The following is a 14,818-nucleotide window of genomic DNA, read 5'->3' as shown; positions in this document are numbered from 1 at the left end:
TCTGGCTTTCGGTTAGTTTTCTGTTCTTTTTCTAGTTCCTTAAGGTATAAAATTAGGTTATCAATTTGACATGTTCCTTCTATTTATTTACTTACTTACTTATTTATTTATTTATTTTAAATTAGTTTCAGGTGCACAAAACAATGTAATAGTTAAACAATTATCATTTATATCCCTAACACAGTCATACCCCCTTCTCCCCCCATCTACTACCCCTCTGACTTCACATACAGCCATTACATTTCCACTGCCTCTATTCCTAATGCTGTACTCCACTTCTTGTGGAGTATATATATAAACTTGTAGTTGACATTCATTATTGTTCAGGTGTACAGTGCAGTGATCAGGCATCTACATCATCCCTGAGGTGGTCTCCGTAATGAGACAAGTGTCCATCGGATACCCTACAAAATCTTTACAACATTATTGATTACATTCCCCAAACTGACTTCTGTATCCCTTGGCAATCTTCTAGTTACCAATTGTGCTTTCTAATCCCCTCGCCTCCCCCTTTATCCCCACACCTCCTCCCATCTAGCAACCCTCAGTTTTTCCTCTATGTCTCTGAGACTGTTTCTGATTAGTTCATTGATTTATTTTTTTCTTTAGTGGCAGCCACTATGGAAAACAGTATGGAGGTATCTCAGAAATCTGAAAATGGAACTACCATATGACCCAGCAATTGCACTCCTAGGTGTCTATCTGGAGAAATCCAAAACTCTAATTCGAAAAAGTTTATGCACCCCTATGTTTATTGCAGCCCTATACACAATAGCCAAGACATGGAAACAACCGAAATGCCTATCGGTAGATGACTGGATTAAGAAACTGTGTTCCTTCTTTTTTAATGTATGCATTACAGATATAAATTTCCTTCTTACATCTCATATGTTTTTGTATGTTGAGTTTCATTTTCATCTGTCTCCAGGTATTTTCTAGTTACTCAGCCATGTTGAATCTACTGATAACCCCATGAAAGGAATTCTTTATTTCTGTCACAATGTATTTAATTTCTAGCATTTTCATTTGATTTCTTTCCTAGAATCCTTTCTGTCAAGTTGTATTAACACCTTTTCTTGCATGTTGTCTAATTTTTTAAATAAAGCTCTAAACATATTAATCATACTTAATTTATAATTTTTATCTGATAATTCCAACATCCGTGAGTCTAGTTGTGATGATAGCTTTATCCTTCAGACTTCGTTTCTTCTTGCTTTTTTAGCAGGCTTTATGATTTTCGGTTGAAATCCAGAAATGTTATATAGGGTAATAGATACTGAGGTAAATAGGTTTTTAGTATAAGGACTTATGTTAATCTGGCTAAGAGTTGGGCTGTTTTAATATTTGTCATAGACATAGGCACCGGAGGCTTGATATTACTGTAGTGGGTTTAGTTTTTCCTCCCTTCTTGTGGCTTTCTTTTGTTCTGGTCCTTAGAGAGAATCTTTTTCTCTTTCAGTTGTAATCCACTGTTATTACTAGAGGCTTATTAGTGTGGTGATAGGGTGAATGGGTGGGGTAAGGAGGAGAGGGTTGTCCCCTTATCTTCTAAGATTCTAATTAGGTTTCAGTGTTTTGTAAGCCTGTGCCTGACGGGTAGGGTTAAACCTTCAGAAGCCCTAGTCCCTTCTGGCCTACCATTTCCAATTTGCTTTCTTAAAGTCCTCTCCCAATTGACTTGTATCTCTTGCTTGCTTATTTATTTATTTATTTATTTATTTATTTATTTATTACCTGACGTGAGACATGGAGGCTTGAGAGAACTGGAATGGGGTTGCGTTCCCTTCCTTCAGTTGGCTTTAGAATAGCCCTCTGTAGAAGTCCCTCCCCTGTGAGGTAGATCCATTAGGAAGAAAGGTCTGGAGGGTTTCACAATGCTTGTTCTTGCTCTCCCTCTGCCAGGTCCACAAGGGAATCTTTTTCTACCACCCTGAAAACATAGTATGTCTCCCGGAGAAAAAGCCTACAAAAGTGTAGGCCCCCCCTCTTACTATGCAGCCCCCAGATTCTTACTTAGCCTGAAAAAATTTGTCAAAATTACTCTTTACCAATTTTGGGCATCTTGCAGCTTCTGGCCCAGGTCTTGATTGTTGTGTTTCTCAGGATGCTGCTGTCTCTCCATGTTTCAGGGAAGTTGTTTGCCCTGCAGCCTCAGTTCTCTGATGAGTCAAGAAAAGTCATAGAATTTCAGTTTGTGTAGCTTTTCTTGTTGTAAGGATGGAAATGACAACTTCTAAGGTCTTACGTATAACAGCAGCAACAACAAAAGACACCTTTCCTCTCCCAAATATTGGGGCGTGTGCTATAGCTGTATCAGCCTGGATCCCAGGACATTAGCATCAGGGCCTGAAGACAGCGGGGCAGTGAGGTGGGAACATACAAGCAGGACACACTGTTCAGGATGCATTTTAAAAAATGCATGTGTCCATTGTTGAGGTAAGTGTCATTTTATATTTTTGAAGAGGACTTTAAAACAGAACATTTAAGAGAATAAAAGAATGAGAACAGTAGTGTTTATAACAGCAAAATGGGAAATACTAGGTTGGTGCAAAAGTAACTGCGGTTTAAAAAGTTAAAAATAATTACTAGAACCACTGTTACTTTTGCACCAAGCTAATAACTTGACTATCCATCAACAGGAGAGTGTTTAAATGAATTGCTATGAAGGAGACTGCTGTGCAGCTGTGCAGCTTTTCTAGAGAACAGGGAAACTGCCCTCTGCTGGATCCTGCCAAGAAGATGTCTGCAATACGCTGTGCGGTAAACCGGTAAGGTTCTTGTATGTCTATGTCAGGAACATAGAAAGGGTCTGAGGGCACATCCAGTACTCAAGGACAAGGAGGAAGAGCTGAGCCCTTCACAGTGTTTGGATTGGTTGTACACAATGGGAATTAATTTTATCATCAAAACAACAGGGGGTGAAGGAGGAAAGGAGACTCAGTTTTCATTGTTTTCCTTTCTGTGCTTTTTGACTTTTGCCTTTCTAGTCCATTAAAAAATGTAATAGATAAATAAAATAAGAAACCAGGTAAGGTAAGCAGCACCCCCAATGTGGTTCATACGCTCTTCCCCAGCATGTCTGGCCTCACCCCCTTTGGGCACCTCCCTTACTCTGTCTTCCTCATTCTCCTGGCCCGCCCACAGCCACCCTCCTTTAGGGCCCAAGGCTGTCCCAATGTTTAGAACAGGCTGGGGCCTGCCCGACTCCCACCCAGCATCCCCTAGTTCCCAGTACAACCCTGGAAGGTTGGAAGGCACGTAACACAAAGGCTCCGGAGTGAACCGCAGCCCCCAATTTACCACTATGGGACTCACTCAGGCTCTGTGGGATAGCTGTGAGCTGAGGACAACTGGACCTACTTCACAGGATTCACTTTACACAGTACAAAACCTATAACTTCTACCATGTGTGAATGAGAGGGTTAGAAATGACCAGAGTTATGAAAATGCCCTAGACAGGCCTCCTCCGCTCCCAGCACTGGGCTAAGTGCCTGTGCCAGGAGCTGGCTCCCCAGTTCCCCTCTTTCCCATCCATGAGTCACCTTGAGGATGTCCTTGAGGACTGCAGAGCCCAGTCAGACTTGCACTGCCTGGATTCCTCTTGCAGAGGAGGATAGCCTGAGGGGAAGGGTTTGGAGAGAGAGATGGGCTGAGGGAGCCTCAGACGCACTAGAAACCAGAGGAAGGTCACACTGCCTTCCTCCATTCTCCGAACAAGGTGCCTAGCAAGCTGTTGCTGGGACCTCCCCCCAGACTGCTGAGAATGTTAATCCCTCGAGTGCCAGGATTGCCTAAGATGCTCCCCGGATTGCAAGCCTTTGGGCCAGGAGTTCTTCCCAGGTAGGTACCTGCTATGGGTCACTGCAGACCATGCCTTGCCATGGTCCTGGGTCCCCTTTTGTCCTGCCTTCCTGACCCTAGGCCCCTCCTGATCGTGCCTGGGCCACCTTGGCACCTGCCCTCCGCAGTGCTCTTGGCCTGGCTGGATTCTTCCCCATCATCACCAGTCAGTGTCACATCAAGAAAACGCCATCAGAACTTCTGCCAAGGGGAGACCTTAACTCTGACATTCTCTAGACACAAGGTTCACGGTCGATAAGAAGTCAGAAAACTATGCACAACCTTTTGATATTTCATTCATTCAACAAGTATTTACTGAATATCTGCTCTGCTCAGTTGTAGTACAAAGTTACAGGTCTGTGATCAAGTGAGGGGGTGCCCCTTTTCCCCGGGGATCTTAAGCCTGCTTTCAGGTAGACACAAGGTTGGCACCCAGAGGGTGCTCAGACATCTGTGCCCTTGAAGAAGGGGGCAATGAAGGCTTTGGGGGAGGTGTTCACTGCAGGAGGTCAGCGAGAGACATGCTAGAGCCTGGTGAAGTGCTGAGCCTGTGGAGTCACGGGTAGGTCTCAAATCCCATCAACCCCACTCACTTGCCATGGGTATCCCTGGGCAACTCACATCAGCACTGCCCTCAATCTCTACATATGAGCAATGAGGGTGACAGCTGCACTCAGGCTGATGCAGGGATGAGGCGAGAAATGCTGTGTGCTACCTGCCCTCAGCTGTGCTCAGTAAACTGTAGGAGTCATCTGTGGCGGGCCTGAGAGGAGGGATCAAGTGTAGTTTCCCAGGAAGGCTGGCCCTGACCTTCCTCTGTGTCCAGGTTTGGATGGGCCTGCTCAGGCGCCTTGCCACAAGCTTTTGCACCTACGGGGCTACCTGTGTCGTGCACACAGTTCACCCCAGCAAGCAGCTGTAACTCGGGGCTGTGGAGCATTTTCTCACCTGAAACAGAGCCTGAGACAGCCAGGAGAGGCACCAGGCTGGGCCCAGCTGTCAGGCAGCATCCCTCAGTGTGCCGTCCTCTCCCCGTCCCCTGACCTGTAGAAACGGTTTCATAGGCTGCCTGTGGCACCCCAGCCTTCACATCTCACTGTAGTGTGTCATCACAGAGGACCTTGACAGGCAGTCTGTTGCTCCACCTCCTGTCCCGACACTGGCCAGAAAGGATGCTTGCCCTTCCTGAGGGTATGGGCCACTTTTTCCCATCACAATTCTGAATGTTTGGTTCTGCGCATGTGTTGTGGCTATGGAGGGACGAGACCAACCCCTTCGAGGTAAGTTTTCTTGAAGGGGGAGGCGGGGATGCTGACAGTAAAGAGGGTGCGAATAGCAGAATCAGTCCGTTCTTCCCAAAGAACATTTTGCTGTCCACGGATCCATTAAAGAGTGTAAGTTGGGGGAATTATTGTTTGCAGGGGATGATTTATGACAGAGAATTCACCAACATCTGTTGGTCAGAACCAGGTTGCACAGTAACACATGGCCTCTGCTTTTGCTGAGATGGGGCTGGTCCTGCTTCTTATTCCTGTGGGGAAGCCCTTTGGGGCTCCCAGTACATCGTTGCTGCTTGTTCTGGGGCTGGAGCACAGGTGGGGGTGGGGCCAGCAAACCCTTCTAAGCTCACGTGCAGCTCCCCATCCAATCTGTCACTCACTCTCAGTGTCTCACCCCAGAGCCTTGGACGCCACACTCACATTTTCGTTATTCTCAACCCCTATGCAGACTTATTGGCTCACTCGATTTCCTGTTTACAATATGTACTGTTTCCTTCCCATCAGTGTCGAGCTTGAGCTCCTCTCTGGCATGCTGTACGAGGAGCACCCAGGTGTGGCCACTTCACAGCCAACACTGGGACCAGACTCTTCATTTCCTTGTGGGAGTCAGTGAGGCACTCTCTGAGAGTACTGGAGCTCCCAGTTGTCCTTGAGCTTAGGCTACCTGGTACCTGGTCTGGCTGAGCTCATGGGTTCAGGCATGGATGCCTCCGCAATAAAACGCCCTGCCCCACTTGCCTTAGTTCTGCTGCCCCCTATCCACCCCCAACACAGTCCTCACATCAGGGACAAACATGGAGATGTGGGTCTTAGGTTCTCCTGAATGTCGCCACAACGATGCAGCTCTTGGGGAGTGCAAGCCCATCTTGCAGGGGAGCGGCTCTGCCCTGGTTGGCCTGGGAGCTCCCCCCCCCCCACTTCTGGCTGGTTGCAGAGGAAGCCCTCATTGACCAGGAACCTGCAGCAGCTTTCTGGGGCATTTGCAGAGGAGATCGCCTCACACTGGCTGTTAGAAATGAGGCCCACGATTCCTGGCAGGTGGCTGCAGGGGCTCAGCTGGGCAGCGGGGCTGAAGGACACTACAAGTCCAGCTGAGCCCTGAGTGCCGCCTGCTCCCTGGCCCTTGAGCTGAGCTGTGGAGGCTGGTCCTCCACGGAGGCACAGACCTGGGCATCCAGCCTGGTGGGCTCCACCCTGAGCCGGCTCAGGTCGAGGACGAGACCTGGGCACCGCTGATCCTGTGGGCTGTGGAATGGCCTGGCCCAGGAGGGCAGGCCACAGGTGGCAGCCACTCTAGAGAAGCTGTTAGGCTGTTTCTGCTGCAGAATATCAAGGCCCCTGGCCTGAGGTTGCTTGCAGAGCCTGCTGCCTGTGTCCTGCCTGAAGGGCTGTCCAGCGTGGGGCTGGCCGTCTGGGTGGATTGGCAGGGCTGCAACCTGGGCCACAGAGCTAGTCAGGGAGGACTCTGCATCCAGGGTGCTCCCCCTAAGACTTGGTCTCCAGGGATCTTGGAGACACTCCACGTTTCCAGGTGGCCTGGGTTCCTGGGAGTGAGGCCATGCAGAGGGGTTTGGGACCTTGTTTTTGCTGAAAGTGTCTGTCATCACAGAGGCTGCAGACCCCGCCAAGGAGAACAAGCCTTCATGGCAGTTTTGTGTCCCTTCTTCCCCAGAGACCTGCGTACTCTTCAGAGATGGGTCCTTGGACAGAGAGCTGGTCTCCTGTTTGACCCCTGCTAGGACCTCACTCTCTCCAGCAAGCAGACCCTTGGTACCTGAACGCACCCACAACTCCTGCCTGCTGGGTGCTGAGCCCACTGTGATCCCACGTGCATCTGAGGCCTGGGCTCCCCTGCCCTCCAGCTTCCCTGGACCTGGGCATTTCTTCTCAGAGCCAGTTCCCAGCTTCTCCACCAGTCCTCTGGGTGGGGTTGTCGGCTCCCCAGGGACTGGGGCGGGCGGGGCTCGGAGTTCAGGGCCTCTGCGGAGCCAGTTGATGACACCCATGGTGACAGCAAGCTCAGTGTCACAGAGCTTCAGCAAACAGTCCTTGCCCTTCCAGGAGCTCTGCAGGAAGCCCTGGCTGAGCAGGTCAGGGCCTGGTGCTGGGGCCAAGTTCTCCTCTGCCCCCACATGGAAGCTGCACATGGACAGCGGTGCCCCCAGTGCTGGCCCTGACAGACTCTCAGACACGCACAGATCCTCATCCAGGTCCGGGCCAACAGGGCCCTCGCCAGGCTCATAGAAAAGCTCATAGAGGGCATCTCCACTATAGCTGTCACGAGGGAAGGAGGCTGCAGGGGTGCCTGGGCTCAGGGCCTCCTTCCTGTCCTCCTCAAGGCCAGGTGAGAAGGCATCATAGTAGCCCTCATCACTCGTGGACACAGACTCCGGCTGCTCACTCTTGGGGGTGCCTGTGTCTATGGAGCTGGCTTTGGAGCCACTGGGAGGGTCCCTGCAGGAGCACAGAGGGAGCTCAGCAAGCCCAGCTGAATCCAGCCTGGGCTGGGCTGTGTGTATTCCCTGAGGACCCCCCACCCATGGGCCCAGTAGGGCGCGCTGCTGTTGCCTCACAGAGTGATTCACACTGTCCCAGAACCTGGCAAAGTCAGACATTTCATTCTGGGCAGGAGACACCAGCTGCTCTGAGCTGTCCTGGGAGGAGCAAACCTTGCTCTCAAGGGCCTGTGTTGCCCGGGCTGGCCTCTCCACACCCTCGTTCAGCTCCAAGGATGGCACTGAGCTCTCATCTGCAAAAATCTCCCCACAGCCTGTGAGTGAGTCAAAGCTCTTGAGCGAGGCCACGTCCTCACACAGGGCCCTGCAGAGGTCGAAGGAAGAGTCGGGAAGAAGCTCGCTATCAGACAGGTCCTGGCACAAGCCGTCCAGCCCTGGTCCCTCGCCCAAAGGGAAAAAGACTTCGCCCAGCTGCCCTTCAGCCTCTGATGGGCTCCTGGGGGAGGACAGGCTCTTCCCCTTGGTCGCCAGCGAGGCCAAGTTCTCAGTTTTGTTTCTGCGAATATGGAATAGGTTCCGAAAGCACTTCTTTGGTCTTTTCAGAGAAATCCTCTTCCTTGGGATGCTCTTGGCCACGGCGGGCACGAAGGGCATCTGGGGCACAAAGTGGCGGTAATCTATCATGTGCTGGCTGCCAGAGGGCCCTGGAAAGCTCGCGCTGCCCACCAGTTTCCCTGCAGCTGCAGCCATCCTGTCAGTCCCAGGCATGTCGTTGTGGGTCTTACTCTTTCGTGCTAGTTTGAAGGTGGCCCCACAGAGGGCTGTGGCACCCTCCTCAGGCTCTGGCTGCACTCCCTTATTGGAGCATTTGTTATATCCTTGGGTGCTGGGAGTGACTTGGGGGCCCCTCTCACTGTGGGGTGGCTGCTGCCCTCCCAGCGAGACTGACCAGGGGGCTACATCCTCTTTGGCTGAGGCAGTGGCTGCTGGCCCCACGGGTTTCTCGTGGGAAATGTGCAGGCTGGATTTGATGAAAGTCTTTCCTCTCTTCAACTCCATGCTGCCAGTGCCCTTAGCTGCTGTGGAGAAAAGCAGGAGACACTTAGTATCCAAGGTAGAGGCCTATGGTTCTCAAAGACTGTTGCAGCGCCTGCTCACACTGTGGCACTGGAGCTGAGCTCTGACATCTAAACTGGGATCCACCGTGGAGAAGATGGGAACAGCCTCAGCCATGCTAACGCCTCCGGCTTGCACAGACAACTGATGCCCAGAGAAGTTAAGTCACATGACTAAAGGCAAGAGTAGGAGCCCACATGAGAGCGGACTGGGGTGTGGTGCTCCTGTATCTGTGGTCTCATGACTCACCCAAGCATCCTCGCAGAGCTTGTCTGGCCAAGTCACACTTCCATTTTGCCCAGGCACTCTACACATGGCACCACATACTTATGGGGAAGTATCATGGCTCTTCTAAATGGACAGAGCAGAGAATTCAATAAATAAGTTGCTGCCTTCACCTAAGAGACAAAGCTCAATGAAAAACCCAAGCCTGCCTCCCGGGCTGGATACATTTGGTCCTCAGTAGAAGGGGAAGACACATCTACTGCCCTCCAGGGCTGTTGCATCTGTTCAGGGAGACAAAACTCAATTACACAGAGGCCATCAGGCAAGGCACAGCCAAGCATGCAGAGCTTGAACACTGAGATGAGAGAGAGTACTGTGATGGGAGACCCAAGAGAGGAGGCCAGGAATAGGCAGATTGGACAGACACAGCGCATCAAGGACAGGAAGAGCAGGCAGTTGTCACCTTTTGTGCACAACCTAACTGAAAGGTATTGATGCCTAGAGTGCCATCCAGAAAAGGTTTCTGATGCCCAGTCTGAGTTCAGTGAAAACTGTTCTGAGATCCTTATTGATGTCTGTCCTGGGTGTGGGACTGGAAAGGTGGTGGACAGTTAACACCTTAATGATCCTTGCACAGCTGAGAAGTTTGGCCTTACCTGAGTGATTAATGAAGAGCTATGGAAGTCTTCTGAGGGAGCAGGTGGGTAGAAGTAGTGGTAAAAAGAAGTTGTTCATCTAAGACCATTCATCTGACATCTGAGTGGAGGACAGAATAAATCAGGAGAGAGCTCTGAGCAGAGGGGACTCAAAAGAGGCAAGTAAAATGGGCTGGGCTGTGTGTGTAGAGATAAGGTCTAGAGGAGGCTGCAGTCATAAGTGTGAAAGAGGTGTCAAGTTATAGTGTCTTTCAAAGAAAGGAATACCAGGATTCAGCAGCTGAATACAGAAAGAGAAGCATCTGCAGAAGGCCCGAAACCCTGAGGCCTGGATTCATGCCAGGAGAGGGGAATAAGGAGAAGTGGGATAAGACAAGAAAGTGGAGAGTTGACAGAAGACGAGCAAGGGGCCTGTGCTAAAAGTTGCTTTGAGGGAGAGAAAAAAGGGTCTAGCTTTAAACATTTTGCCTTGGGGGTGAGTTTGGAGGCCCACAAAACCGCACCAAAAGAGGCAGCCTGAGAACTGCTCGACTCTCCTTTGCTGTGTTCTCATAGGCACCCAGCTCAAATGCTCAGTCCATCCCAGTGTCTTCCTCTGATTGGCAGTGAGTGACCTACAGGTTGGTCCTGTCAGTCTGGCCAGGGAGATTAGAGAAGAGTTTGGGCTGGTTTCTTGGACTCTCCTTAAGGACTCAACCACAGGGAGCACCTGAAATCACTACCCCTCAGCCCACAGCTTGTGAGGGAGGAATGGAGCAGGTGTGGCAGCCTGAGGCTCTGTCAGCTCCCACGTCTCTCACACCAAGGAAGCCTCACAGCTACCTCCAGAGAGCTGCTTGACAACCATCAGCTGAGCAGAGTCAGCGAACTGCTTCAACATGAGGCAAGCAGAGGGGCTCCTCACAATGCAGGAGGCAACATTAAAGCCAAAAAGCATGAGAAGGGGCGACAAAGCTGGCATTGCAGAGGCTCACAGGGGCAAGCTGACCAGTCTCCACCCTGCTTCCACCCACGAGCAGGGCTTCTGCCCCTGCAGTGGGACACCTGGGACTTTTAACTGGAGGATAAAGAAAGGAGCAGGCACTGTGCCAGGGAAACCCACAGAAGCAAGCCTTGGCTCTGTCTGCAGCTCAGCTCTCGCTGGCAGCATCCTGGAGAGGACAGTGCCTCAAGCTGCTCTCTGCTTCCTGCCAGGTGGCATGAGCCCAAACTTTCCCACTCTGCGTCGACAGACCCCATTTCCACTCCCCACAATCCTTTGTGGCCTAGATAAGTTCTCCCCCAGCCCTGGTGGGTTTTGCTGCACAGAGAATAGCGGCTACTCTCTGGGTTTTGGGGTCAAAGGACGCAGATTTGAGTCTTGGTTACATCTATATAATCATGCTGAGTGCTTGGCCCATAACCTTATAAGAGGCATATTATTAAAGCCCCCATTTTATAAAAGAGACATGAAGATCTAGAAAAGTCAATGGATTGACTCAAGCCACGCAGTTGGTAAGTAACGGAGATGGGATCAGAACCCACGCGTGTCTGATTCTGAGCCTGCGCTCTTAACCGTGATAGCTATTCTATGAAGCAACAGCTCAAACTCCCCTTCGCGGGAAATTCAAAAATCAAGCAGTAAATGTGTTTTCATGATGAACTTTGAAAAGCATAATGAAAATGAAAGACAAAAGCAAAGTTAGCTCACACAAATTTAGAAAAATTGTAATTGAAGGCAATATAATTTCTATGGCAAGAAATTTGGAGATATTCATTATGAGATCTCTATCGTATTCTTTTCTGTTTCAGAAAAATATTTTTATTACCATATTCTTGGAAATAACTTCAACCAGGAATGATAAGGATTATTTCATTGGGTACAGAATATTGCGCCCACAAGAACAAAGATGGTTTATTTGATATTGATCTTTGTAAATAAAACTACTGGCTTCTTAATTTATGGAACAGCTAAAATCATGAACTGTTGAAAATTTCACCACACTCTGAATTTGTAAAATGATCCTTCAAAATAGCTGTCATTTCTATAAGTCGCTGGATTCAGTGTCCCTAATATTGGCAACCCTGTTTGCTAAGTTCATTTAACACTTTGCACAATGGGACAATAAGCACTGAGGTCCAGAACAATGAACCAGAGGAGAGACTCACAAAATACTGAAGCAATCATACGAAATCCAGTGTGTATTCAGTCCAGTTTCCACATTAAAATATTTTATCAGAGCCTGACTCTTTGGAAAGGTGGGCCCATATGTAACATGAGTGGGGATTTCCTGAGGGGGCAGAGGGCCCACTGCCCACGTGGAGACAGACTGAGCAGTGCCTTTCCATGATACTGTCAGGCAGAGTGGGGTTTATCTGGACAGGCAGACGCTGGCACGGTCACTGCCTGCGGGCAGAGGCCAAATACGTCCAGGTTCTCAGCTTCAAACATGTAAGATCTGCATTGCAATCCTGTGGCTGAACACTCCCTCCGTGGAGCCCAGCATGAAACTGTGCCATTTATCCCTCCCTAAAGGACAAAGCAGACTTGTCCCTCCCCTGGATTTGGGCCTTCTTGTCTGTAGCACTCAGTGATCACTAGCTGCTCACTCTGGTGCTTACTTGGTCTTCTTGCTCCCCAACGAGGTTGAAAATTTCTCTAAGGTTCAGGATTCCAACTATAGTAGACATGAGCTACTACTTATATAAATGAAACATCTGTGCTTTGAGAAATCTTAGCCATATATTTACATCTAAGTTTCCTAAACAGGATGTTGGTCTGGATTTGCTTAATTCACAGTTCATGCACGTCATTTTCTAAGACGAGTCCCAGTGACGCCTAGACCCTGGACTGAGTTTTTCATCTCTAAAATGAACTTGCATATTCCATCAGAACAGGGACCACACCATGTATTCATTTAATCAATTCGCATTCAAGGATGTGGGATTTAAACCAAGATCTAAAAGACAGCTGAAGACAACCAGGGATAAAAGATGTGGGAAGCATATTCCAAGCATAAGGAACATCTTGTGAAAAGACCTTGAGGAGCAAGGGAGGGAGAATATTTAAAGATCTAAAAGCAGGCCCAGGTAGGCAGAGCAGCAAGCCAGTAGCATGACACAGGGAGGAGGGTGGGGCAGATCACACCTGACCAAGGTCGCAGGGAAGGTCTTGGCCTTTATCCTATGTGCCATGGGGAACCAGCCATCAAAGGTGAGCGACATGGGCCAATGTTCCATTTTAACAGATTACTCCAGTTGTAGATGAGAATGGAAAATAAGGACAAGAGTGGAGGCAAGATTTCAGGTTAGGAGCCAGAGCAGAGTCCAATGGAGAGAAAGTGATGGTTGAGATGTCCCACGTGCGTACACACCTTCCTTCTCAGTGCCTTACGCAGAGTATGCACGTGCATATAGACTTATTGTAAATTAAGCAGATGAAGTAATTTTACTGGCTGCTTTTCTACATGATGACTGACTTTATCTCAATTGCCTAGGATTCTCTTTTCCCTTTGTAAGGTAATTTTTGTGGTTTTCTTTCCCTTTTTAATATGAAAGTGACTGGGTGTTTCATGGAACAAAATAAAAACCTCAACATACAGATATGCTACAGAAATGGTTTGGAGATATAAAAATTTTGATTAATAGTTTTATATTTGCTGTGCCGTCCCCAACCCCGCCCCCAACACACAAGCAGTGTGTTGGAAAATCACAAGCAGTGAAATACAAAGGGGTGGGTGGTGATAAGAAAGCAGAGGCCTCTTAGGGGAGTTTGCTGGATATTGGTGTGGGTGTGGGAAGCTATGTACAGGGCAAGAGTTAGTTTCTGTCATAGGCTGCCTTGTCTAAGCTAAAACCCTCCGATGGATGAAAGGAAGGCGATTGTGCGGCGGGAAAGCCTCTGTGTTCTGGAGTGGGTGTGGGGTAAGCAGCATCTGCAGCAAGAAATAGAATCCGCAGCAAGCATCACCAATTCACCCAACCCCCACGTTAGGGGAGACAAAGGGTCCTTTGGGGAGCGAAGGTTCTGGCCCACCTCCTGTAAGGCAGCCCTGGGTATTCCTGGTCTGCCCAACCGAGAAAAGATGGGTCTCCAGTCTTATCCGGTCTTTCCTGAGCCCCCAACCGCAGGCATAGGGTTTCTTCCCTTCCCTATTCCGGACCTACAAGAGTCGTCACCCCCAGTCTCCAGACCCCAACCATCCGTGCCAGGTAAACAGGGTGGAGAGAGGGCAGACCTTAGTTCCATCACTCAGCCCTTCCATCACGCGAAAGAATGCACAGAAATGCCAGATCACCCCCTCCCCCCAAGCCTACATCCTCAGGGCCTTGGCGACTTACCGCTGGAGCTCAGTGTCGCAAGACGGGCTTTGACAGGGCAGGGAGCCGCGCCCCAAGCCGAGGCGCGCGCTCAGCACCACGGCCAGCTCCTGGCGTCGCGCGCCCCCGCCGAGTGGGAAGAGCCCAGGACCAGCGTCGGCTCGCGGCGCAGCCGCAGGCGGGCAGGCGAGGGTTAAGTCGCGGGAGGGCGATGGGGCGGGGCTGGACCCGGCGGGAGCCAAGCGGAGGGAGGCGCCCAGCGCAGTGGTGGAAGAGGTGACACGCGTGGGGCCAGGATGGAGGCCGCTCCGGAGGCCACCGCCCCAGTGCGCCGCCGCCGCCTGGACCCCGCTCGGCCTAGCTTTGTTTCTCCGGGTCGCGGCCTCTGTGTGTCTCTGCCTCGGCGCGGGGCTGCGGTTTTGCATTCCCCAGGCCCCGCTGCTGGCGCTGCTGGGCCGACAGCCGCCGGGTCGCCTCCTCTCGCCGCCCACCGCACTCTGGCGCCAAGGTCCGAGTTCCTTAGAGCTCACAGGTGGGGGTGCCCTTACTCTCACACCCCATAGCGCAGGGGCAGATTTAACCCCAACCCTCTCGGAAGGGATAGGGCACATGCGGCCTAGTCACCAGTCTTACCCAGGATCCGGGGTGGGCTTGAAAGAAGGGGGCAGGCCAATCTCCAGATGCAGGGCAGAGTCTTCCAGAAACTTCTTTACAGAGTGCCTTTCTTGGACACCATTATTATTATTATTATTATTAATGGGCACGAAGGAGGCTGTTCCCTTATGTGTACTCCCCGTGTGGGGTCTCATGGTGCTGTGCCCTGCAGCAGTCTTGGGGGAGGAGCAGAAATGTTGTGGGGACTTTCCCCGCTGAGCTGAGGACAGAGGGTCTGCACACTGGGAGGCAAGAATAAAGTACGGATTAAGTAACTCCAGGATTGCTCAGG

General features: G+C 50.5%; 1 protein-coding gene across 2 annotated transcripts; it reads right to left on the bottom strand.

Moving 5' to 3' along the window:
* Positions 1-547: 547 nt before the first annotated feature.
* AMER3 (APC membrane recruitment protein 3) lies at positions 548-14,371 on the bottom strand. Of its 2 annotated transcripts, XR_013994034.1 has the most exons (3): positions 13,894-14,371; positions 4,789-8,655; positions 548-2,159 (listed from the first exon to the last, which is right to left on the bottom strand). XR_013994034.1 is itself a non-coding variant. In XM_081060217.1 (2 exons), the coding sequence occupies exon 2, from the start codon at positions 8,633-8,635 to the stop codon at positions 6,200-6,202; it is 2,436 nt and encodes an 811-aa protein (XP_080916343.1). In that variant the 5' UTR covers positions 8,636-8,652; positions 13,894-14,371; the 3' UTR covers positions 2,203-6,199. The 2 variants fall into 2 exon arrangements, 1 of the variants encoding a protein (XP_080916343.1); XM_081060217.1 differs by lacking the exon at positions 548-2,159 and having other exon boundaries at positions 2,203-8,652.
* Between the last annotated feature and the right edge of the window lie 447 nt (positions 14,372-14,818).

The sequence above is a fragment of the Rhinolophus hipposideros genome (genome assembly GCF_964194185.1).
Source record: "Rhinolophus hipposideros genome assembly, chromosome: 9".
NCBI classification, from domain to species: domain Eukaryota; kingdom Metazoa; phylum Chordata; class Mammalia; order Chiroptera; family Rhinolophidae; genus Rhinolophus; species Rhinolophus hipposideros.
This window is presented reverse-complemented; position numbering and strand designations above follow the sequence as displayed.